Here is a 26,184-nt window from a genome sequence, read left to right on the forward strand (position 1 = left end):
TGTCTTGTCCATGTCAATGTTTTATATACATATAAAGTACAAATCATAAAAAAAGAAAGACGTGTGAATATCGGACAGTAGCCTATTGTTATGATATTATTTCTCATCTACTGTCTGTGATAGCCTGCCCTAAAGTAAAGATGGTGACTCATGCCGGGGCAAAGACAGCAAAGGACAGCGGACGGAAGGTTTACTTAATCGATAGCGCCGGACGATTCAAGGAAACACGTAAATCCATGGCATGTAGGCCTATTTAGCATACACACCCCCGTCGCACACAGGAGATGTCGAGCAGCATACCTGCTCCTACTCCACGAACTCCAAAGAGAGGTCGACTGTACCAAAGTGGGTGTGGAGGAGGGAGGCGGTGTTTTGCAGTAACAAACCGCCCCGGCGGAGCACTGATGCTGCTGCTGCAGCCAGCCAGCAACTCATCTCATCTGGCACACATCGTGCTCGTGTCTCTCTGCAGGGGGCTTATGCAAAGGAACCTGTTACTGCTCGGGCTATGGGTACCACCACCAGCGCTGCTACCAACCCCTCCCCGACAAATTATTAATCCGCGCGGGGCTATACCTATACTATAGTGTGACAGTCTTGCGAGTCTTGGATTGGTTATTTTAATGAGGATATTGCGGCAATGGTGAAGGACAAGGCCGCCGGAGAGCGGAGTACGCTCCAGTATCAGCAAACTTTGGTGAGTTTCTGATGAAGCGAAATGATGTCACCTGCAAAGGGGGTACGTGGCCGTAGGCTAAAAAGCTGTCGTCGCCAAGCCGTCACAGCACAAAGAAACAGTTGACAATGATAATTGTCTATTTCGGAGAGTGTCTATAGTGTCTATGAATGGAATTAGATTTAGATCCATTCAGAGAAATGTCTATACCTGCAGAGCCAGAACTCTTGTGTCAGTGTGAAGCTGTGTTTTTGCACGTGCATGCGCGTACGCTAGCTCTGGTCCATAGCGTAGGAGTTGAAGTTCTTCTTGGACCACATGCTATTGTACGCACAGTCGCATTGTGTGTGTGTGTGTGTGTGTGTGTGTGTGTGACTGTGTGTGTACATTACAACCTAATAAATGGTGTTTATATCTGTGTGGGGCTCTTAGTCACCACCGGGTGGTGGCGCACATGCAGAGCTGGATGGACCCCAGTGTTCTTCTGAAATATTTATATATATGCTCAGCCTCTCCATTCAGTCCCATTGAGCCACAGGTGGTCACAGCTCATGGATTATTGCCTCTGCCTCCTCCTGCCTAAAGTCTAACCTTACTCTCTTCATTAATGAAGAGAATAAACTAAAGAGAGCAATTACTTTCAATCCATTTATATTTTTGTACAATTGGATCACATTCAGATTACCGGTAATTTGTTCCACTTAAAATGATCCATGTACCCCTAGGTTGATATGCCAGAATGGCTAGACAATGGACACATGACCCTACCACTCTACATCCTCCATCTATCTTCCTCATCTTTGTCTCTTGCATATCTTGTCCTTCCCCTTGCCCCTCATATGCCTTTGTCATCTTCTTCCATCTCTCTCTCTCTCTCTCTCTCTCCCTCTCTCTCTCTCTCTCTCTCTCTCTCTCTCTCCCCTTTGCCAGCACTGCTCCATCTTACTTCCGAACTAAAAGTGGAGTCTCTTTGAATATTAATTGCCTCTTGCACCAGTTTTATTTTTTCCCCTTTGTTTGCTGCCATGTCAAGTCATGGCAGAATTGACAGTAATACCCTGGAGCACTTCACACACATGATATCTAAATTAAGAGGAGTGATAGATGGATATAAATGTGTGTGCGTGTGTGTGTGTACTTGCACGTGTACATTTGTGTGTGCACATTGATTAGTCTTCTAAACACCTGTGTCAGACGTTAAGTCTGAGATCAACAGATGAACACACATTTACTGCAGTCTCCCTAGTGGTATCTGCAGGAAGAGAAGTGACCCACCATGAGCTTTAAAATCCAATGTATTCTCTTGTCTATTCTGTGCACGGAGATGTTTGCATTTCTGTGTGTGTGTGTGTGTGTGTGTGTGTGTGTGTGTGTGTCATATAAGCACTTGCACATTAATCAACATGTGCGCACGTATGTGTGAGCAACAGCGCATATGTCAATATGTCAATGTGTGACGTGTGTGTGTGAAGAGGGAGATGTGTCTCCCTGTCTTGTCTTGGTGCTGGCCTCAGGAGAAAGAGTGTCTTTCATCTCCTATCGGTGTGAAGATCATTGTGTTCTGTGCCTCGTGTGCATCTGTGTACAGATCAATAGCCATGTAAAATGGCGTCCAGTGTGTCACTGTGGAATGGGCCTGGACAGGCCAGTACCCTCCTTTCATAGTTTCAGTAGAAACACAGTAGAACACTGCTCACATCTGGCTCTGTCCACAGTAGAACACTGCTCACATCTGGCTCTGTCCACAGTGGAACACTGCTCACATCTGGCTCTGTCCACACAGTAGAACACTGCTCACATCTGGCTCTGTCCACACAGTAGAACACTGCTCACATCTGGCTCTGTCCACAGTAGAACACTGCTCACATCTGGCTCTGTCCACAGTGGAACACTGCTCACATCTGGCTCTGTCCACACAGTAGAACACTGCTCACATCTGGCTCTGTCCACACAGTAGAACACTGCTCACATCTGGCTCTGTCCACACAGTAGAACACTGCTCACATCTGGCTCTGTCCACAGTGGAACACTGCTCACATCTGGCTCTGTCCACAGTGGAACACTGCTCACATCTGGCTCTGTCCACAGTAGAACACTGCTCACATCTGGCTCTGTCCACAGTGGAACACTGCTCACATCTGGCTCTGTCCACAGTAGAACACTGCTCACATCTGGCTCTGTCCACAGTAGAACACTGCTCACATCTGGCTCTGTCCACAGTAGAACACTGCTCACATCTGGCTCTGTCCACACTCCACAGTAGAACACTGCTCACATCTGGCTCTGTCCACACAGTAGAACACTGCTCACATCTGGCTCTGTCCACACAGTAGAACACTGCTCACATCTGGCTCTGTAGTCTGTCCACACAGTAGAACACTGCTCACATCTGGCTCCGTCCATGGTGGAACACTGGTCAGTGCTCAGCATTCACACTGTGAAGTGTTGGATGTCCCTCTGTCAATCACACTCCTTAACAGAGACCTTGCAGGGTATGGGTAGAAGGCTTTGAGGTGGTGCTAAGGTGCTGCTCTTTTCTTTGCACAAGGTATGTTGGCTTGGGTGTTTTAGGTATTATTTATATGCTGTACGAGTCACTGTGTACCTTATAGTCTTGTCTTGTATTGTAATGTATTGTATTTATGTATGCTGCAGTGCGGGTCTTTGTGTCTAAGACAAATTTCTCCCCTGGGAGACAAAATAAAGTAACCTTGAACCTTGGATGGGTCCATTTGATTCCACTTGGAACTTAACACTGAAGATTTTACTGTCTACACACAAATACATGGCAAGCACAATACAGTATACTGTGTCATTGTGTGTGTGTGTGTGTGTGTGTGTGTGTGTGTGTGTGTGTGTGTGTGTGTGTGTGTGTGTGTGTGTGTGTGTGTGTGTGTGTGTGTGTGTGTCTGTGCGTGCGTGCGTGGGTGGTTTACTAGCTCTGGTCCAGCTCTAATGCGTTTCATTTAGAGCTATGTTACTCTCAACTACCGCCGCTCGCATGAATGCAGACCAGCCTCTACTCTTTGGCGTAAATAAAAAGAACGTTTTTGCTACTTGAGATTTAAACTGAAAGTCCCATAGCCTAACTGCGCAGGGCAGAATCGTGGAAGCAGTAGAAGGCTATGGACCAGAGCTAGTGGTTTACTATAGTTAAAGGGACCAAAACCCCCTCAAGGATAGTAATAATACCAGACCAAATTTACCTCATTGGGACATTTGCATATTTCTATTGTCCCCAAAGGGGAAAGGGTCATTCTTATGGTTCAGAAATACTTTTATAGTTAAAATAAAAGACTGGGGTTAGGAATAGGCATTTAGAGTGTGCATGGTTGCCATGAGTTGTTGAAAAATAGATAGATGGAAGGAGAGAGAGAAAAACAGGACAGTGGTATTGCAGTAAAACCTTACAAACACGCACTCACAGTCTCACAAGCAATTATTCTAAACTAGGGGGTTTGTGTGGTTAGAGTTACAGTAGGTGTTTAAGGTTAGGGATTTAGAAGACGCTCTTATTCAGAGTGATTTACAATAAGCAAGGAAATCACCCAGAATCTAGCATTAGTTTAACCACTTAACCCCCACTATCCCTACTCTGAGGGGGACAATAATCAAAAATAGATAATATGTAAACTCACTCATGTGTCACGTTGCTATGCATTAACTTTTAGATCTGCTATTTTTGGCAAAGATATTTGATTTATAGAGGGTCTATGTGGCTAAACAATATACCATCAAAATAAAAATCTATACATGGAAAGTTTTGAAACTATAGGATACCAGGTATACAGTAAACCTAACTTTTATTTAAATTACATTCTTAACAAAACAAACCGAACAAAACCATGAGTGTGCCCAAGATGAACCACACAATCCAAGATGGCACCACGTACAGCCGCTTCGTCTTGTGCTCCTCTCAGACAATGCAGTCTTTTCCACTGTTCTATTGTTGTTATTATCTATGCTGCTGCATTGTCTGAAGGAAGCCAAACCAAAGTTCTACTCTTATCTACCTGACTACCAGTACACAAGATGTAACAATAAAGTACAACCTTGAGTTCTTGGACCTTGAGATATCTGCATGCATGGTAGCCATATCTTCAGGAGCGAGCATCAATCGAGGCAGAATGTGGCAGCAATAGGTCCAGGGAAAGTGATCTGCCACAGGAAAAATAAATACATGTGGAGTTAATATCTACGCAGTGATATTAGTCTGGCAATGCCAGGCTAGGAAAGTGAAGTGCTAGGATGTGAGGTGATGGAGTCTGACGAGGTGAGTACCTCGGTTCAAAGACAGGCATTGTTTTCTGTCTGGCATGAAAACTTACAGACACTTGTCTCATGCAACAGATATTAAACAGACAAATGGATGGGATGCAGATGAAATAAACCAAACCATTTGTAATCCTAAACTGGATTCTAGGGGGTTTGACAAATGCGCCTTCTATTTTATTGGTTTTCAGATGGTGGCTATCCGGTGCAAACAGTACAGGTTGCCTGTGTCAGTCGGGTCCATTTTTACACTGTCATAGATAAATGATTTCTAAGGTGCACCAGGCTTTTGTGCGGTACAGGAACAGGTAGTGACACAGATAAGATGACATGGACATAGAGATCTGTCTGATAAACTCAACAGGAAGAACAAGCTGATAAATGTCATCTCTCCATTCACAGCGTAACCAAAGTCAAAGTGTAATTTTTTTATTTATTAATGTATTTCTCACATTTAAAATATAATATAATTTCACGTGATATTTCATGTTATTATATTGCAAATGGAAATGTTCCATCTCCCCAGGTCCCCTGTGTAACCTATCAAGCCTATTATGTGAAAAGCAAACATTCACATGTAAATGTTATTTACTTATTATCTCACCAGTATGTTGTTATTGTAATTACAACCTTTGCTGCAAAGGGACATCTTGGAAAATATTAAATGGCAGTCTCTACAGTCTCTTGAATCCATTATCTATGCAGGGATCTCATTATAGTCCGACAGCGTGAGTGGAAGCAGCAGTAAACAGGCTATTTATAACAATAAAAGCCTTCCACAAAGTCTTTATTGTTTTTACCCCACAACATAAGCTTGATTTATACCAAGTTGTATGATAAAAAAATAGTCAATCTACAAGCTCAAGTTGTGAGCTTGTTGATCTGACACTGTTGATTTTAAATGAGGTATTAGACATTTTTGGGGGGCACAGTGGCACAGTCGGTAGTGCTGTGGCCTCACAGCTAGAAGGTCCTGGGTTCGATCCTGGGTTCAGCTGTGGGCGCTGGTGGCGTGTTCTCTCCGCATCATCAGTGCCCATACCCAATGCGGGGTTGGCGAAAGGACCCTTGTGTGTGGATGGAGTTTGCATGTTCTCCCCATGTCCCCTAGGGAAGGTACCCTCACAAAAAACATGCAGTAATCCTGGTCTCTAAACTACCTCCCCCTTGGCCAGCCGGGGCACCTGATGGAGGGGAAAGGAACTGGTCGGGATAACGTGTTCCTTCCACGCGCTACGTCCGGCCGGGGAAACTCTCCCCTGTCATGTAAAAAGAAGCAGCTTGGACACCTCATGCATAGAAGGAAGCATGAGGTCAGTCCGTTGCCCCCCCAGGTTGGCAGAGGAAGTGTAGTGCCCAGGATTACATTAGATAATAGACACGGAGTGGAAAAAAGGGTTGCAAAATCATGGGATAAAAATTATATATGTAAAGTTGCCCGAACGCCGCGAACGGCCAAGGCTCCAAGAATCGACAGTCCCAGAATGTAGATCTTTTTTGGTATTTAATTTACCTCAAAACACAGAGTGAACGACCCATGCCGGATTTGATTGTGCAGGCAAAAAGAATACTTCCAGAATAACGACTTATCAACAATACACTTTCAAATAACAGAAAGTAAGAAATGAACACTTGACAACTAAACTAAGGAAAGAAAAAAAAACAAGAACTTAAGAAAACAGGCTATGCCTTCCTGTAATGCCCTGGCAGCTCTCCCCTGGAGTTGTCTCCTTTGTTAGTCTCAAGCAAAACTGGACATTTTCCACTCAGGATTCCCCTCCCAAACACTTCCACAAGCCTCCCTTATATACCAGGTGAGACCCCACCCACAATGATTAGTAATTGGACCAATCTACTCAAACAAGGTAAACCATGAGCCATGAGTTAGACCAACTATACAATTACACATTTCCTTCATAGAGTCTGAATGTTTTCCAAGGCATCACATCAAACACAAAACAATTATGATAACATTAGGCAACACAGATAAGTAGTATACGATGCCACACCTTCAAGGAGCTTGATGACAGTCAATTAATGGAAGCAGCTGTGCAGTGTGCGTTTGTAATGTTCAGTTTCACATTGTGGAGTCTTCTAGTGTCTATATATAGGGCACGGGTTGCCCCGTGACAATATATATATAAAAAAGGCCTTTCTCGGCCCCACCTCTCTCCTGTTTTAGGATCCAAGATGGCCGCAGCACCAGGGGTCGGGCAGAGGTGAGCGGGCGGGGTCGACATATGACCTTACTGGGCTGCATTCAAGACACTTGCCTTGTGTCTGACATCTGACACACAGCTTTGATGGATGTGTTCTGCACCCCCTCCCCCATCAAACAAAATGTTTGGTCAAACCATATGGGGTTCCATTGGAAATGCATTGGAGTGGCCATTAAACACAGACACAAGACAAACGCGAGACAGGTGTCTTGAATTTGTGAACGCAGCCCAGTAAGGCCACCCCCTCCTGGTGCTGTGGCCATCTTGGATCCTAAAACACAGGGAGAGAGGTGGGGCCGAGAAAGGCCCTTCCTGTCTTTTCTAACACCTAATGGCCGAGCTACACCAGGTTTTTCAAAGCGTGTGTGCACGGCCACGTATACGCACAAACACACACACACACACGCACTTTTAGATCCAGTCCTATTTCAAAGTCTGCTCGCGTGTCTGCTCTGCATATTACGCGCAGTATGAGGGGACATCTAGGTATAGGATAGTTGTTGTGAGTAGTGTCTGACAGCTGGAGAGCAATCTGGGATGGATACGTGCAGGTCAAGGCTAGAGCTACTTTCACCCACGGTGCATGATGGGACATCTGGCAGTGGCCGCTATCGCCTCCTCAGTGGCTCATGGAATGCAAAGGTGTGTAACGTAATGGGAGAAAAGAAAGGTAAAGGAGGAGAAACAGGATCGTGACTTGGCAACACATTCTCATCCCAAGTCCCAACTCGCCAAATACGGATGCTTGGCCAAGTTGGCCAAGTGCTGTGCACTATAGCCAACCATCTCGCCCCCTCAGTCAAGACTGCCAGTTAGAAAAACAAACCTTCTGATACTTTTTAATTAATAGCGTTTCGGCGTCAACCATTTCTCAGCGTGTTAAGAAAGTGATCAGTGGTGATGTGTGTACCGGGAGAGACCGATAGACAGATAGACATGACAACTTGACTTCAGCTGCTATCGGTAAAAATAAGTATGGTCGCACCCCATACTTACGCACCCCCCCCACGGCTGTCGGCTCTGCAAGTAAAATACAACGTTTGGATCTGCGCTGGTATCTGTTTTAGATGGATGTGTTGTGCCATTCCTTCTGATGGCTTTTAGAAAAGCTTTTTGGAGAGGTGTGGGAGGTCGGTAGTATGTGTCATACTGGTTGGTGTCTTTCTTTCATGAGCGTGGGCATGCTTGTTCCATAGAAAATGTTTGTTTTTTGTTTGTGAGAGTGTGTGTGCACCGTGCAGTGCTTGAAGCGTGTGTGACTGTGTGGGTATGTGTGTGGACGTGTGTGGGTGTACAGTACTGTATGTGTGTGTACTTTGATGAGAGTGTGGTGAGTTTGGGTCAGAGCAGGTGTTACCGACAGCGTGCTCATGTCCTCTCAGCAGCAGGAGGGACAGGATTTGGCTGCTGAAAGGTCTTAACGATCAACCTGTACCTGTGCGTGCGTGCATGCGTGCGTGTCTGTGTGTGCGTGCGTGCGCATGCGTGCGTGCGTGTGTGTGAGAGAGACTGTGAGTGCGTGTTTGTAAGGTTTTACTGCAATACCACTCCTGTTTTTCTCGCTCTCCTTCCATCTATCTATTTTTCAATTTTCTTATGTGCTTTATAAATAGTTATATTATAAACACCCCTGCATCTCTCTCTCTATGGTATCCAAATACACACTCACTCACTCACACACACACACACACACACACACACACACACACACACACACACACACACACACACACACACACACACAGGCTCATTTCTCTGTAGGTGGGTCTAGTTATTCATAGTCAGCATTCTCACACAGAGCTGGGCACGAGGCCATGTCTGATACTGTCAATTTATTACCTGCTCGCTGTAGAATGAAGCACTATAGAGACCACAGATAGAAACAATTATAATTCACTGGATGCTCAGAATAGAGAATGTCCCTATTTTCGTCGTCTTAAATCGTTGTTATTCAAATCAGATGCTTCCACGTTCTTTGCATCATGTGAGGTTTATGTAGGTAAAACTAAAGGTAAAGTGGAGGACAGGTAAATGCTCTTTTCTAAAGACTTTGAGTCAGAGCGTTTTTTTCAGAGCATGGATTATGAAAAGCTTGTCACGAGATGGCAGTCACTCAGCTTGATTCTTCCATCAGCCTAACATGCACTGATTCTCTTGCTTTCCTCTATTAGACTACTAGAGTATGATGGGAGTGTGCTTGTGTGTGTGAGAACATAATCCCCTCAACAGTGTTTAAGTGTTTTATTTTTTTTAAAGAATATCTTAAGTGTGCGTGCGTGTGTGGCGTGCATGCACGTGTGTGCATGCGACAAATGACTCATTGGTAATCAGTAAATCAGTCTGTGTTACCTAGGATGATGCAAATCTGATGTAGGATGAGTCAAATTTGTCACTTCCTCCTCTAATTCAATATCCAATCTTGTCCCTGGAGGCCAGAGGGCTCGGATTAGCCAGATTGCTTCAGACGTCCGTTTTTTTCTTCCATACCCTCATCTATGCACCATCTGTATGCTCTTTAAGTAATACTATGCTAATACATGCTAATACATTATGCAGGATTTTCTGAATCTGCAGGTCATCCATCTATCTTTCTGTTGCTGTCGGGCAGAAACCTTATATCTCCATACCGGTATTTCACCTTTTTGCGACACATTGTGAGCTTGCAGATCTGCTATTTTTGTATTCAATGTTTTAAGTGAAAAGGTCTGTTCTGTTATAAATATTGAACTTGTGACTACGGTAAATAAAAACATTAGATCCATTGCTACACAGGTACCTTTTTCATACATGGTTTCCATCCAACAGCGACGGTTTAATGTTTTTAACATTAATCTCCCTCATGGGAAAAAAATAGATTAAAACGTTAATGTATATTAGAAAAAAGCAGGCATACAGATAGGTGTCTGAGCCGCCGTTGCTGTCAAATGTTCCTCTAAAACGCCTCCTTGGGAACTGTTGAGCAATACGGAACATTATAGAGAGCTTATCGGACAAAGTTATGATTCAGTGTGTTGCTCAAGGACACTTCGACACAGTAGTGCCAGGAGAAGCATGGAATCGAACCTGAAACCTTCTGGTTCCCAGATGGCCACAGTCTACCTCCTGAGCCAGTGCTAGCCCTAGGGCCGCTGCTATAAATGAGCATTCATGCTCAGTCAAATCTGTGAAATTAAAAGTTTATATAACAAGACTGTGTCTAATAAAATGGTGTGGCTTCATGTGGATCTCAGACTTCATGTGGCCAGTCTATGAAGTCAGTCATCTATGACAATGTATATGATGTATGACTCCATATTTGGGTAAGTTCTCAGCCTGAAGTGCCCGAGCACCATCGACTTTAATTTAAATATTAAAATAAAAATAAAACGCTGTACTTCCTTGGTGTAAATTGGCAGGGTGCACAAGAAACCTCCAAGGGCGAGATCAAAAACAGCCGGCCGGCTACCGGCCAGTGGGACGGCCGGCTCTTCTGGATTCTGCCCTCCCTCGAAATCTGGAGTGCTGAACATTCCAGTGGTTTGTGACATTAGTAAGTAGTAAGTAAGCTTTGCCAGGCAATGAGGCCCATAGGGCAGGAGCCTATCTCCTGTTTCTGGAGCGTGACTCAGCTTGACACCCCATGACAGTATGTCGCAGGGACTTACATTACTCCCAATCCAACCCTTGATGCTGAGTGCCAAGCAGTGTTGGGTCCCATATTTCAGAGTCTTTGGTATGACCTGGCCAGGGATCGAACCCCCAACCTCCCAGTCTCAGGGTGGACACTCTAACCACAAGGCCACTGAGCTGGTATTTGTGACATTAGCCCCAGACAAACAGATTAGACAGAGACATTCCATGAACTCACATGGACGGTTGGAGCTCGGTTGCAGTTGCAGGCAAGAATATCGGAGGATGGCATTTGGTTACTATTTCCCAACATCTGATTCAGATCAGGGTCTAATTAGCCTGTCGCTAAGTCCCACCCAAGCCCGTTGTTGGCCAATACCACATTAGCAACGATTACTAGGTTAGGATACTCGGTCAAGCTTGCAATGCTGGTCAAAATGGTTAAGCAGTGTCAATACATATATTTGCTGTACAGCATGTGTGGGCTTGTTTTCTTACCTTATGAGCAAATTAGTCCATTCCATGAATTATTTCGCTCCGTTGTGCAGTTTAATAGTATCTATAAAAATAGGCTCTCATTGACTTTCATTGTAACGGGGAAACAGCTCTCAAAATCAGTCAGTTAGCACATAAGCGAACACAACAAAAGCTGATTCTGACAGTTTATGACATCAGGAAAACTCATGCCATCTTATTTTCGTAACTATATTGGTTGGAGATATACAGTGAAGCGGTTCTGGTGTTCCTCGTTTGTAAACAAGTCGCCATGCTGTTTGAGATGCACCCAGCTGCAGTCCCAGACATTTCTCATAAAGCATCTCCCTCAAACACGTCCAAAATTGTGTATGGTGTTTGCGACAAGTGGACGAGATCAAATGCATTTGTTTACATCCAACGTTCTGGATGGTAAGTCTGGGACCGAGGCTACTTCAGACCAATCAGATTCCTTCTTTCCACACAAACTTGACAGGGTTGCCAAGTCTGCTTATTTCCCGCTACTTTTGGCTTAAGGCTAATAATTAGTACTGTAATACATTACCAAAACATTAATTAGCATAGATATAGGCCTACATAGTATTTATAATGATAAATGCATACAATATTCTTATTAGGATTATATATGGTCATATTATTGTGTTTGTTTTGGCTTGTTTTTCTTGATTTGGCTTTAAGAGTTGGCTTGTTTTTGGAGGTGGGTTGGCTTATATCTCTCACACAATGTGGCAACACCGAAGTCAAAACAAAAACATTACAACGTTGATATTTTGTATTAAAAATAAAACGGTCATAATCAGCTTAGTGTTCTAAAAGAGTGAGTTTGAGAGTTGTTTCCCTGTTACAATGGAAGTCAATGAGAGCCTATTTTTATTTCTAATATATAGGCTACTATTAAACTGCACAACGGAGCGAAATAATTCATGGAATGGACTAGTTTGCTCGTAAGGTAAGAAAACAAACCCACACATGCTGTACGTCAAATATATTTATTGACACTGCTTAACCATTTTGACCAGCATTGCAAGCTTGACCGAGTTTCCTAACCTAGTAACCGTTGCTAATGTGGTATTGGCCAACAACGGGCTTGGGTGGGACTTAGCGACAGGCTAATTAGGTGCTTTTGGATTTGTAACACTGTGTGTGTGTGTGTGTGTGTGTGTGTGTGTGTGTGTGTGTGTGTGTGTGTGTGTGTGTGTAAAAGACAAAAGGAGGGTCAGGGACAGTTTTCATGTAAATTGGAGTCACAGATAAAGGTACTGTATCAATGGGGGTCCATCCATGGTCTAATAATGCATAGGGGGTCCTTGAAATGAAAAGGTTTCAAATCAGCAGCGTGGAAGGCTGAGCTGACTAACTAAGTGATACAGAAGGTGCTAATGTAGGAGGTAAATTGGTTAACGATCATAGCTCATTTAACCCACAACGTCCCACCTGATGCTCTCCCAGGGGGCGGTGCTCCAGATGGCCACCGATTTTGTCCTTTTCTTTGCAGGCACAGTAGGGGGCCACGGGCAGGAACCATTTATACTCCCAGTGGGTGTTTCTACTTTCTATGTATGCAACTGTGTGTACGTACGTGCATTGCCTTGATGTGCTACATGAACCTGAAGTAAAAGCAGCTCATTAACAAATCAGAATTTGATATTAGTGGTGCAAGTAGCTTATGCTTATGATGCATTATCCATAAATGTGAAAGATGGACTAGTGTGTCAGTGTCAACCAGTGGAAAAAGTGTTTACATTGCATTGACATGTGCTTCTGCCTACTCTACAGTATCTGTTGTTCAGACCTACAGACTGTCACCTCCAGGGCTTTGCAAAGTGGTTACAGATTAATCTTGCACCGAATATGATGTATGAATGTGTCTTAAATGCTGGCCGGCAGGTTGGAGAGTAACGCAGTGTGACGATTAGCATTGACACTATGGTGCCTGTCTATGTCCATCTGTCAAACCCGCAGCTGCACTGCACCGCACCTCACCTGCTCATGCGAACAGAAACTGCAAGTCTGGATGAATCGTGATGCCCATCTCAATGAGGGTGGGGAGGAGGGAGGGGGTGGGATAGGAGGCAGACTCAGAACATGCATTGATCTGTAGAATACACAAGGACACCTTAGGCCTAGCCCTAGAGAATGCATTTTGAGGTTGCAGCAGGGAGTCGTGATGCTCATCTAAAATGCTGACCTGAGCTTAACCCGTTTAGGATGGGACCCCCTTTTGGGTTTTTACCCTCCAAGACAGGAACCGGTTTTGTCATGAACTGTATATACCATAGACTGTAAATGTATATAGCTATAACATTTTTGTAGTTTTTCAGAAAACATGGGGTCAGGATTTAAGCATAAGCGGGTTAAAGGACCACTTTTCAACCCATCTTCATAGAACTGGTCGTCACTAATGCTCATGATGAAATGCACACGTTATTTCTACTTTGTCTCTGTCTCATAGGAGGGCTGTGGGCAGTTCAGAAACAGGAGTTTATATATATATAGATTTTTATTATCGTGATAACGATGGCTTCCATTTTCACATTGCAACGTCAAGGAATAGAAAGCCTTGCAGTTTCTATTAGCTTGGATTCCCCATCGATGACGTCACTGGTGGACAGGTTTCTGAACTGCCCACAATACAGCCCTCCCATGAGACAAGGGGTAAAAAAAAAAAAAAAAAAAAAAAAAAAAAAGGCATTTTACCATGAACCAATTATATGAAGACGGTTGAAAAGTGATCCTTTAATTCAGGCATTGGACTGATTTGACCCCATCATGCACTTGCAACTCAAGGACATTTTGTAAACTGACAGGAACTGCACATGTCATGGGTGGCGGAGTCTACATGAATTGGCAATGCTTTGGCTGACTGAGCTCGGTTTTCTCCTGAGGCGTGTACAGTAAGGTTATGCTCCCTCAGGGAAGGCATCTAATCTAGGCTTTCCAAATATAAATTAATTTTAACATGCTAGACAGACATCATAGCCACCATCATAACCCCTCACATTGTTATAGATTACAAGATTTCCAACATGAACTACAATTTCAGAGCCGTGATGCAGTCTCTTGATTTCTCAGCACTATTCAAGGGAGGTGGTTTTGCATTACTGCACCGCTTTGTCTGCTTTTGCACAGCATAAATGCCCACCTTACCTCAGCAAAACATAATCTCCCACTCCCATAAACAGTCACCTTCCCACTTCCTTAGGCTAGCAAGTCAGGCTGGAGTCAGCAAACAAAAATCAGTTTTAGGGATTTTTTATTTTATTTAAAAGAGTGACATAGCTTTCCCCATGTCATCTCTTTATGGAGGAGCCAGTGACAGAAGTTGTGTAGTTTCCTGTAAGACTTTGAGCAGCCAGCAGAATCACCTTGTCACTCGACACACGAAACTTCTTGCCAGAGCGATCCTTTACTGAACGCGCAGCTCGTCCTGTAGCACAAAGTTACAGTCAGATATACACATTTGCCTGCCACTTAGGTTTGAAAATCTTCATTTAGTGGACTTGAGGCCATCTGCGACTACTCACGTTGCCTAGGGCATGGCCAGTCACAGGAATCTGTGCTGCTGGGATGGCATACAGCTGTAGTGCAGTGGATGAACACCTGATCAAACAGATTACCATTAGTAAGGGCATTACAGGTAACACCAACTATTGTGGCATCATTCCAATCGTATTGCAGAGACCAAGTCTTAAAACAATTCGATACATTTTCAAAGTGTGATTTTACCGAGGTTTGCTGAGGCACAAATGAATGTTCATCCACAAAAGCAAACATCTTGACAATGAAACGCTTGTAGTGGTTTGGGTACAGAAGGCCAGAAGATGCCAGACAGATCGGTACCAATGTGGTCATATGATGGTCATCATTGTAAGGACACCTGGAGACATACCAAGAACAAAATCAAATAGATATGGAGATTGGAGAGAGAGAGAGAGAGAGAAGTTTGTACATACCCTTCAGAAATAAGCTCCCACTGTGGCAGGCTATCAGGGTTGGGAGTGTGCGTGGCCCAGCAGTGCTCCAGCATTAGGTGGAGGTTGGAATCCGTCCTGTCCAGCATGCGCACCTCCACATACAGTGGCTCCTTTAGGTACTTGGTGATAGGATATTCATTGGTGGTGTAATACGAGGTGTACGCCGCTTTCTCTGTCAAGGAGATGGGGTTGAATTGAGCCAAGGTTAACTCATGTAAATTTATGCCAAGTTAGCATAATTGAGGCGGTCATTAACACTCACCCTCCACACATCCCTTTGTAATGCACTGTCCATTGGCCAGTCTGAGCTCCACTCTAAGGGGCCCTGGAGCTGCCACCGATTGAGGTGCGGGAACATCGTTCACCTCAACAATGAGAGCCTCCACAGCAGTGCCAGCATACCTGCACTGGAACAGCAACCTGTTGAAGAGCATGCAAAAAAACAAAGAAAAAAATACACTTACACTACCTTTAAGCTGTAATCATTACCGACGCATGAAATTTCATCCGGTCCTGCACATTGTAAGCAATCACATATTATTGACAACTCACTCAAAATGGCTATCCCTCGTGATTGATCCTCTGGGTCCCGTTCCAATATTGTATGAGGTAGACATGTGGTTTTCATATACCACATACCCCTCTTCTTCCTGCAGTAGTAAAACAATTCATAATTGTATTTAAGACCACATATTACAGGGAAGAAAACGAAATTCTGCTAATGCTGCACCTATACCCACTTTCATTCTAGTTCCACATGCAGTGACAGGGAACTGAAAGATGGCAAAAGTAGAAGTGGTGCCAGCAGGGCTGCAGCTTAGGTCATCAGTCTCCAGCAGGCTGAGTGACTCTACGTCGATGTTTGGAACAGTGGCTTCCCGGGCCACCACCAGCACAAACTGACCATCCCTAGTACACTGCACCGTCACTGACAAGACAGAGCAAAGGCTAGAACACACCCTTCCCACTACAGTGTTTTAAGAGTTACCACAATGATGATGGGAAAACATTGTTAGACAGACAAAAAAAACTAAAACATAAGCAACCAATTACAGTATAAATACCTGCTTTCCCATAATAGCACTGCTGCCTGTCAAAGCAGCAGTTGATTTTCAGACACTGTTCAGCAGTGGTCTCTGGGGTTCCACATTTAATCTTCTCACCCTCCTCTACCTGGCATTTGTCAAAGGGAGCTTGAGGTATGGGGATCTGTAGCTGCTGCTGCGGAAAAACCTGATTCTGCCTCCGCTGCAGTTCCTGGCCTCGGTGGACTACACCATATTGTTGAGGTTGAGCATTAACGCGACAAGCCAAGAGAGCGACCACTGCAACACCAAACACACACTTCATTAGCCCCATCATGCTGTTGACGATAGCCTCTCTCACTGGCCAGAACTGCAGTAGTGGTGTTGTTTCCTGTGTAGGCTTTATGTATGATTGATTGAGCCATGTGTTTTCCTGAGAGCCCCGCCCCCCCATCGTTAGGAATAAATCTTGGGCCAGCTCTGGCCATTTAATCAGAGGGAGGTTGACAGGTGGAGCTTATTGTCTGCTCATCTGTGTTGGACACTTTTGTGGTGGTGGAGACAGGGAAATGACAGACCACGAGTCTGTGGTGCAGGCAGGCAGCAGAAATTGCTGACTCTGTTTCCTTTACTCTGCAAGAGACAGGTGCAGTGTGTGAGTTCACCTGCAGTGTGTTCTCTGCAGAAAAGGGGTTTTCTATTTACGGCGGTGTCACCGCTGTGATCTCATGTGAATGATTGTTTAAGTAAAACGCTTAAACAACATTAATGCGGGGCACAACCCGCTCAACTCTGTAACATTGGACACAAACTAGCAAGCACTATGGACAGTAATCTTGCATTGTGTGTGTGTGTGTGTGTGTGTGTGTGTGTGTAATCGGAATACAGATAAAATACATATTTTTACGTACATTTTGCTGTATCCGACATGTAAGTATCCCCCCTCCCCCAATCAAGGTCAGAACAAGACAAATAAAACAAACAAAGACAGACAGACAGTACAAGACACTAAAAGTAAATAGTGAACTAGTATTGAAAGTACTAATGAACATAGTAAGAAAAAGAGAAGAAATGAAAAGAAAAGAAGAAAAAGGTAAAACAGCATTTTCCATCAGGGTATGGTATCTAGGTTACATACATTGTATCCATCATTCAGATAAATAGTAAATTGCTATATCCAACTGTCTACTTACTGAGGCCCTCTAACCAGAGGTCGCCCAATGTCAGATTTGGTGTGAGGTAACAAATTGTACAAGGGAATATGTATTTAAGTGAAAGGTATACTTTCCACAAACTCTATGAAAGGGGTCCAAGTCATAATGTATCTATCTTTAGAACCACTACGGTTGTACCTCAGTTTCTCTAGAGGAATCATGGAGAGAACCTCTTTGACCCACTGTCTGAACGAGGGAGGTTTCCCCGGCATCCATTGTCGAAGTATCAATCTACGAGCCAAAAGCATTGTGAATATAATACAGATTATTTAATCGGTTTTCACCAACAAAAAAATTATAAAAATGAAAAATAATTCTACATTTAATTTGTGTACTGATCTCGGTATCGGCAGATATGACCCTGCAAATAATCGGATATCGGTCATAATTTCATAATCGTGCACCCCTATTATACATAGACTGTATACGGATAGATACATTTACATTCCATGACTGAGCAAGCACTCACCAAAGCAGTGCACTATACCACATGCTATTGTTATTATATACTTTACACATTGTGTTCAATAAGTCTCTGACATATTATACTGAATAGACATAGAGAAGGTAAACAGAGATGGGCAGTGACAAACTGCGTGCACCGATGTATGATCTTTGGCTGTACTTGAATATCCCCCCGTGGATCAATCTTTCATTATTGTTTATGAAGCACTCCCACTATTTTTGTTAACCTTTTATTAATCTCTCGCTCTCTTTCTCTATCATTCTACTGTACGGTGCCATGCACAGATGTATGGGCAGTACACACAGGAGCTGGGTGTATATGCCAAGGAGGAGGCAGCCCGCCTTCGGGATGGAAGACTGCCTGATGGTGGCGGACTCCGGAGGAACGCGAGCGTTCGCAGCCGTGCTGCTGATCTGCTGGAGAACAAGAAAAAGAAACCTTGTGCCAAGTGCCGAGGTAAGTGATGGCCACTCGTCAATTGAACCAATGTACACAGCATCCTACATTCTACATTAAGCCTTGATGAGAAGTGTAACGGCTAATTTATGAGTGATATGACCCATTCTACAAGTGTTGCTTGATATTCAATATTTTCAACAGATTTGTTTTTCAAGCTAAATACAGAATTTCTATCAAGATAAAGGTGTGAAATAGCCTTACTGCTGGAGTTTCTCCAGGCCTTATTAAAATAAGAGACAGTACGGTGACATATGCACGATAGTAGGGGAGTGGCCAGAGCATGCTGTGGCATCAATGTTCAGCAAAGTTGAGCAAAGTTGATGGTAAGTAGAGTGATTTTGCTTCACAACTGTAAGCACCACCGTTTCACTCACATAGAATGAAAGTGAACAGAATGCAACTGTTGTGATTTGTAAATAACCCGCAGTCGGACTAACTGATTTAAGGGCAGTCCCCCATTTGGGCTCCATACCCTGATGCATAATTCACATGCTGCATGCTGACTGTGTCTCAAAGGATAAATGACTTATCTACAACACGTTGCTCCGCTGTGTGGTGTGACCTTATAGATCGGAAATTTTCAGCTTGTGTCACCCGTCGTGCAACGGAGTATAAATCATGGTTAAAGAATAAAGAGGTATTCAACAATCACAAACAAAAGAGGAGCAGGTGTGTATGCAATCTGAAGCAGCCGTACAGGAGTTAAGTCTAGTGCTCCAGCGAGCGTAAAACATTGTGCAAAAACATGTTCTTCTAAATAACAACAGAGTGGGCTAGCAGGCTCCAGGGACTGGGCGAGGATATGAACACCTTTCAACGCACTGATCTGTGAATGACCTCTAGCTGACAGACAGGGCTGTCTGAATGTCAAGACACAGCCCCCTCTGCTGGCTGATAATGGCCTGTAGAGTGTGTGTGTGTGTGTGTGTGTGTGTGTGTGTGTGTGTGTGTGTGTGTGTGTGTGTGTGTGTGTGTGTGTGTGTGTGTGTGTGTGTGTGTGTGTGTGTGTGTGTGTGTGTGTGTGTGTGTGTGTGTGTGTGTGTGTGTGTGTGTGTGTGTGTGTGTGTGTGTGTGTGTGTGTGTGTGTGTGTGTGTGTGTGTGTGTGTGTGTGTGTGTGTGTGTGTGTGTGTGTGTGTGTGTGTGTGTGTGTGTGTGTGTGTGTGTGTGTGTGTGTGTGTGTGTGTGTGTGTGTGTGTGTGTATGTATATGTGTGTGTGTGTGTGTGTGTGTGTGTGTGTGTGTGTGTGTGTGTGTGTGTGTGTGTGTGTGTGTGTGTGTGTGTGTGTGTGTGCGCGCGCGCACGTGCAGATTCTGCGGAACACTGATTTCGAATGTCAGATCATTTCATGTCCACTCGTTCCACTTCACTGCGATTGAAGGAGAGGTGCAAGAACAGTGTTCTTCTGATGTAGGCTGGAGTGATGGATGGACAGACAGACAGACAGACATACAGTGTTCTTCTGATGTAGGCTGGAGTGATGGATGGACAGACAGACAGACAGTGATGCTGGTGTGGGTTTGCACATGTTTACTTTAAGGTGTCTATACACCTAAGAAACAACTAACCTACAACTAAAAACAGTACTGTATCAATAAAAAATGAAATAGCCCAGTATTCCACAGATTTAACCCCTTCTTTGAATTTACAAAAAAATGTTTATGATTTGCCCCGGAACATCTACTTTATGTTCTCTTTGTGAACACAATCTTTATTGCACTGGGTCTTCCCAATTTCATGTTTTATTGCTGGGCTGCCAACATTCATAAAATGAATGAATGATGGTGTGGAGGAGTGACCCTGAGAGCTGCTGCTGGTGTAGGCTTGAGGCCAGTTCTTGTGTGTCATCATCGATCCAAGCGTTGGTGTGTATGTGTGGTGAGACTACTAGACTAACTAGAGAGTGATATTCCCTTTTCCTGTCAAAATACAGTACTAATCCAATTGTCGTCTCAACACACTAAAGATCTGGAATTAGATTAGGAAGACGTTTGAATGGTCCTTGCTTCTCTTGTCAGCACCCATCTGTAATACTCCTTTTTTTGCCTGCTAAACTGGACTTTTGGGTTCGCTGCCTGCATGTGTGAGGTAGAGAGGGTTTAATCAATTGGCAAGTGTCTGCTAAATGCCTAAATTACATTGTAAGTTCTACAGTAGACTGGCGTCCCTTGGGCACCGGCCTACTCGGGAACAATGCAAGTTGGGAACGATGCAAATAGGGAATGCATGACCCACTGTTAAGCAATACCATTATACCTGTGCAAGTCTGTCTGTGTCTGTCTGCCCATATATAGAGATCTCTATCTGTATCTGTCTATCTGTCTGTCTGCCTGTGCCCCTTTTCTGCCCATACTTGAAGACCCCTTGAAAACGTTCTCTATAAAGAAAGACATTATCTGTCTTTCCTTGTCCATTTTATGCACATATATGGAGATCCCTGATGTTATCAGTATATTGACATAATATGGGCATATTGGGAAGGTTGGTGTGGGGAATTTGACAAACGCCTATCTGACCAACTCAACGCACTGCACTCCCTCGGGTCGTCTGTGACGCATCGGCATCACGCATGTGGATAATTTGAAGTCGGTCGGTTGGTCAAACGGTTCTCGAGATACGTGGATTACAGACATACATAGTAGTATAGCGGGAGTGGCTCAGGGGTAGAGTGACCGGTAGAACAGCCGGATGGGAGCCATGAGGTTCGATTCCCGGGTTCCCCCAGAGTTAGTGTTGAAGTGTCCTTGAGCAAGACTCTGAACCCCTGATGTGCAGATTGGTGCCTTGCATGGTTTCCTCCGCCATCAGTGTATGAATGGGTGAATGTACTGTAATGCACAATATATGTAAAGCGCTTTGGATAAAAGCACCATTTACCATTTACTGTACGTACAAAGACAAATAAATGCAGGGACATTTATTGTAAGATTGTCCTGCAAATTGGTTCTGGACATACTGTGCTGTTTTTACCACCCTCTGTTGTGCCATGTGGTAGTGGGTGGAGTATCTTCTGTGACAGACAGTGATGTAGCCAGCCATGGGATGCATCTGTAGAAGTTTCACAATATGCCGGAGTCCATGCCAAAACTCATCAGCCTGTGGAGGAAGAAGAGCTGTTGACTCAATCTCACTGCTGATGTAAATCCCAAGGAAACCGATGCTGCTCACTTTGTCCACTGAAATCATTTTGATCTGAAAGGGGGAGACTGACCCTGCAGCCTTCTTTTGTCCACGATAATTTGCTTGGTTGGTTTAGCTGCCATTTAAAATGGAAACCGTTATCCTGGCACCACAGCGTATATGTCAAGGCTCTCACCTCCTCTCTAAAGTAATCTTGTCTGTAATCGGCGCAGTGAGACAAGCATCTTTATAGTGGAGTTGAAGCTGGGAGTGCAGGGTGGGGCTGAGCACACCTTGGGAGGGAGCACCACTGCTAAGAGTCAATGGGGAGGAGGTGCTGGTACAACTCTGCACCACCTGGGGTGTGTCTGTCAGGAAGTCCAGGATCCAGTTGCACAGGGTGTTGAGTCCTAGGTCTTTGAGCTTGGTGATGAGTGTGCAGGGCTTAATGGTGTTGAATTGCAAACTGTAGTCAATTAATTGCATTCTCGCATTTGTTCCTATGGTCCAGTATGACTGTATGAGACAGGTCGGTCTGGAGGGTGAGGGGAATGACATCATTCATTGTCCTGTTTTGCAAACCGTGCATGGTACGTCCAGCGTGTCGGTCAGTGAGGAGGTGATATGGGCTCCAGGGACTAGTTTGATCAAAGTGCATCGTGCACAGTAAAATCCTCACTCCTCAGTGTTAATTTATCCATACAAAATTTTACAGAGTATAGGCAGTGAGCTTTTGTTGTCTTAGGGACAGGGATACGGCACATTTCCAGGGACTATAGACTGGAGCAGGGATTGATTGTATACGACAGATAGTAGCAATAACCGATCTACAAGCTCACAATGCAATATATTGCATTAAAATTATTAAAATAGTTACGCCTACTTTTCACAAGGGAGACTTGAGCAAGGCGGTACCAGAGAATAAAGAAACATAATCAGAAACATTATAGAACAAATGGAATCTCCCCAAAAGGAGAGGAAGAGAAGAAGGAGAATGAAAGTGTGTGTGCATGCATCTGTGCGTGTGTGTGCATACATCCATGCAAGTGAGCCAACGTGGCAATTTTCCAAGTTCGTCTTTGACTGCCCTTGTGACCAGTGATCTGACAAATGCTTTATAGATTGCGCTGTAGGTGGTGATCGCCACAGTATACCAGGCTCACCGCTTAGCTCGCTGTAATGGAAATCATTTAGAACGTGTGTGCATGCAATACATACATACATACAGTGTATTTTTAGACTGGCTCTGTACTGCTGTATTGCGTTAGCACACACTACAGGGAGTATTGGCAATCACTCCTACCAACTGCATCAGAAATTCAGAATCCTCACGTACGTGCGTGCGTGTGAAAGAGAGAGGGGGGAGACAGAGACGGAGAAAGAGAGACCACCTGTGTGTGAGTGGCTCACTTCAACACTGCAGCCTCTGCTTCGGAAAGATGCAGCCCTCTGATGGTGACAGAGAGCTGGGGTGTACTGCCCATATAGTCAGTAAATCTGTCTATAGGGAGACATAGATTTGTTTTATGGTAGCCATCTTCAGCTGTGGTAGACAGCAGCCTGATTCATTAATTGCTGCATGACTCGACAGTTTGTGGATTGATGAGCACATCAGTGCGCAAACTGTTCCCGCATAACGACGGTCAATTTCAGAGCATAACTTTTGGAATCCTTGCTCTTGGTTCGTCGCTATACCAAAGGCTTCTAACTGAGTCACTGTGACATTTGCAGAGCAATTGTCACAGTGTGCACGCCACTTGCACTGGAAAAGATCACATTTTCCCCAATGTGTTCTACACTGGCATGCTTTGCCTGATCTCAGCCAGTTGGCCAGGGGCGATACAGTGCAGGGTTATCAGAGAACATCTGGTACTGTAGTTTGTACTGTGGTCACAGGTTCAGGAGATGATATGCGGGCATGCCACTGGGCCTGAGGCTGCTTATGTGAGCATTAGCCAAGAAGACGCACATGAAGCCAATGGGCAAGGGACTGCTGTGTAGGTGCCAGACAAGTCCTGTTGGTGTGTGCATGTGAATGACCACATAGATAACAATGGAAACCAGCCTTGTGTGTTCCTTATAACATAACCTTTGACTATACTACCTGTACTGTTAACAATCAATGATTGAGAAAGATATTGATAAATAAAAATATTTATAATATATTTAACGGAAAAATAAATATATACTGTATATTAAATCATATTTTGGATATTACAATATATTTTGGCATATGCAGTAGGCCTACGTTTCATCATATTTTAGATATATTTTGGTTAAGTTATGCATGTCCATGCTCTTAAAAGTGCACGCACGTTCATAGATGTGTGTGTAACTGCTTGGAGTGCACGTGGCCAGCTTGCCAGCCAGCAGGTAGCCTGGCTGACAGGCATCTCGCCCCCATCATGCACACAGAGCTGTGCCCTAGTGCCCCAGAGAGACTTCTCTCCGCTGGTGAATTGAATCCGTCAACTGTGATGCCTGGTTGCACGGCACTTTATCTGTGTGATCTGATCGCAGACGCAGTTGTTGTCTCTTACCCTCTCTCTCTCTCTGTCTCTGTCTGTCTCTCTCTTTCTCTCTGATCTGTCCTTATCTGTCCATCATGAGTCATGACTAGCATTTTCACACAGAATTGTGAACAAACCACTTAAAGCCTATATATTTTGTTGTACATCAAATAGGTAAAATAGCACATGTACAATCTCGCTGTTAGCTTGTAGATGTGCTATTTTCACTGAATGCTTGTTCGCCTTTTGACAAATTCGCCAAGAATATGGATGTTAGCGTTCATGTGGTTTAAGAATCTGCCGTCTGGTTTAGCCTATAGTGTCTGAAAGTTAGTTCTGTTTTTGTGCTATTATATGCTCTTACGTGAATCATGTATTTATATCTGTGAAAACTTGGTAAAGCTTATGATTTCTGATTCTGAATATTGCTACTACTAGTAACGAGTGAGGGATAGATTCAAAACAAAGTTTCTCAATCTCAGTCACGTTTTTCATGAAATGTGGATCTACTGTAGCAAATTATCAGGCCCTCCGGGGATGTACACATCTATGAATGCTCTGGATATTGAAGTGAATTCCAATCTTTAGCGGTTTCCACAGACGAGGAGAAATGAGTCCAGCTTCTTTTAGAGCTGACCTATAGGTCCAAGTTAAAGATGATATGAAATTAGTATTTCATTTGATATCGTGACATGTTTCCTAGTGAGACGGGGCTGGGTGTGTTTCAGCCAATCACAGTGATGGGGTGTGGTTGAACCATTGGAGATTCCAACCTCCAGCCCAGCACACAGCCAAAACTACCGCTCCAACCAATATGCCCATATATGTACATTCCAATACAGTATATGGGCATATACTGATGACCATCTCCATATATGGACATAAAAGGGGCAAGGACTGACAGATACAGACATCTATATGGACATAAACGGGACCCAGGTATATAGACAGAAACAGCGGCCTCAACCTCTAGTATCTAGACACACTGCCTTTAAAACCTTGCATTTAGGAGCAGTGCAAAGGTCTCTTCTTCCAGGGGAATTCTACACCTTATTTGAAACTGTGCTCGCAAAAATAAACAACCCCTCCGCCCATTCCAACAAGAGCCGGTTGTCCCAGCTGGTACACTGTAGCAGCGAGAGCAGTGTCACCAGAGGTAACGTCATCAGTGCTGCAGTAGGACGAATGTCAAGAGCGTGACGGCCACCTCAGTGCCCCGGGAAAAAGCAGCTAAACAAGGCTGGACAGGCACAAAGGGTGGCGTCAAATCAAGTGCAATCATTCCCTTGCCGGAAAGAAAAGCAAGGTAACTGGTCTATGTGACTGGCGACCCGTAGCACTCACCCCTATAGTGAGCAAAATGCTTTGAGAAGCATTACATGTCAGAGATAAGAGATGATCAACAGAAAGTTGCCTTTCAATCTAGGACCCTACCAATTTGTTTAAAACTTCGCCGTTTAGCCACAATTCTACTGTGTACACTAGTGGTGAGTATTGGCAAGAATCTCACGCTATACGTATCACAAAGAGACGATTGTATCACGATATATTGCAATGCTGCAATACATATTGAGACTAGCTATAGTACAGCAATATCTAGAGGAGTGTCAGGACCGGACTTCTACCATTGGTTTCTATGCATACGAACAGAGCTTTTCTTCTCCAAAAGTATCGCGATATTACGGCCTGGAGCAATTGCCCTCTCCAACCTGGAGAGAAAAGACTCCTATGTGAGAATGTTGTTTATAGTATGACAGTAAATCGCTCAACACCACCCTAGTCGACTCGAGACTTTACACCAAGCTCAGAAACCTCAGACTGAACCCCAGGCTGTGCAGCTGGATCCTGGAAACTGTCAGAACGATGACAGGTCGTGTAAAACTTCTGACCCACCGGCCTTGACCCTCAAAACAGGAGCCACCCCCCCATACACCTACAACTACGTAGCCATGCACAGCTCCGTCAAAGGCTGAACACTTGAAGTCCGACATCCACACTGGAGCAACGCCATTCCCACGTGGATCCCCACGTTAATTATGCATTGGGTGTTCTCCGTCTTCATCTCCCCTGTCCCCTATTTCCTTTCGCTCTCATTCTCTTTTAGTGTCCTCTGTGCAGTAGTCATCGTCGCTCTATAATAATAACC

The 26,184-nt window shown here is 44.2% G+C and overlaps 2 protein-coding genes across 2 annotated transcripts in view; one reads left to right on the forward strand and one right to left on the reverse strand.

Moving 5' to 3' along the window:
- Positions 1–640: 640 nt before the first annotated feature.
- The window catches only part of clcn2a (chloride channel, voltage-sensitive 2a), a gene marked incomplete at both ends in the record, with an annotated part of 44,916 nt that continues 19,372 nt past the window's right edge, over positions 641–26,184 (forward strand). The window contains 2 exons of the mRNA XM_080779005.1: positions 641–697; positions 18,235–18,406. Of these exons, the coding sequence (XP_080635131.1) occupies positions 641–697; positions 18,235–18,406 (229 nt within the window). The remainder of the gene's footprint in view (positions 698–18,234; positions 18,407–26,184) is intronic.
- LOC308325346 (zona pellucida sperm-binding protein 4-like) lies at positions 14,562–16,604 on the reverse strand (the record flags this gene model as incomplete). Its single annotated transcript, XM_080777831.1, has 8 exons — positions 14,562–14,698; positions 14,796–14,871; positions 14,998–15,148; positions 15,225–15,417; positions 15,508–15,665; positions 15,798–15,895; positions 15,986–16,173; positions 16,310–16,604. 8 exons carry the CDS (start codon positions 16,602–16,604, stop codon positions 14,562–14,564), a joined length of 1,296 nt encoding a protein of 431 aa, XP_080633957.1.

Source organism: Protomyctophum bolini (assembly GCF_963924005.1).
Source record: "Protomyctophum bolini genome assembly, chromosome: 12".
In the NCBI taxonomy this organism is placed as follows: Eukaryota; Metazoa; Chordata; class Actinopteri; order Myctophiformes; family Myctophidae; genus Protomyctophum; species Protomyctophum bolini.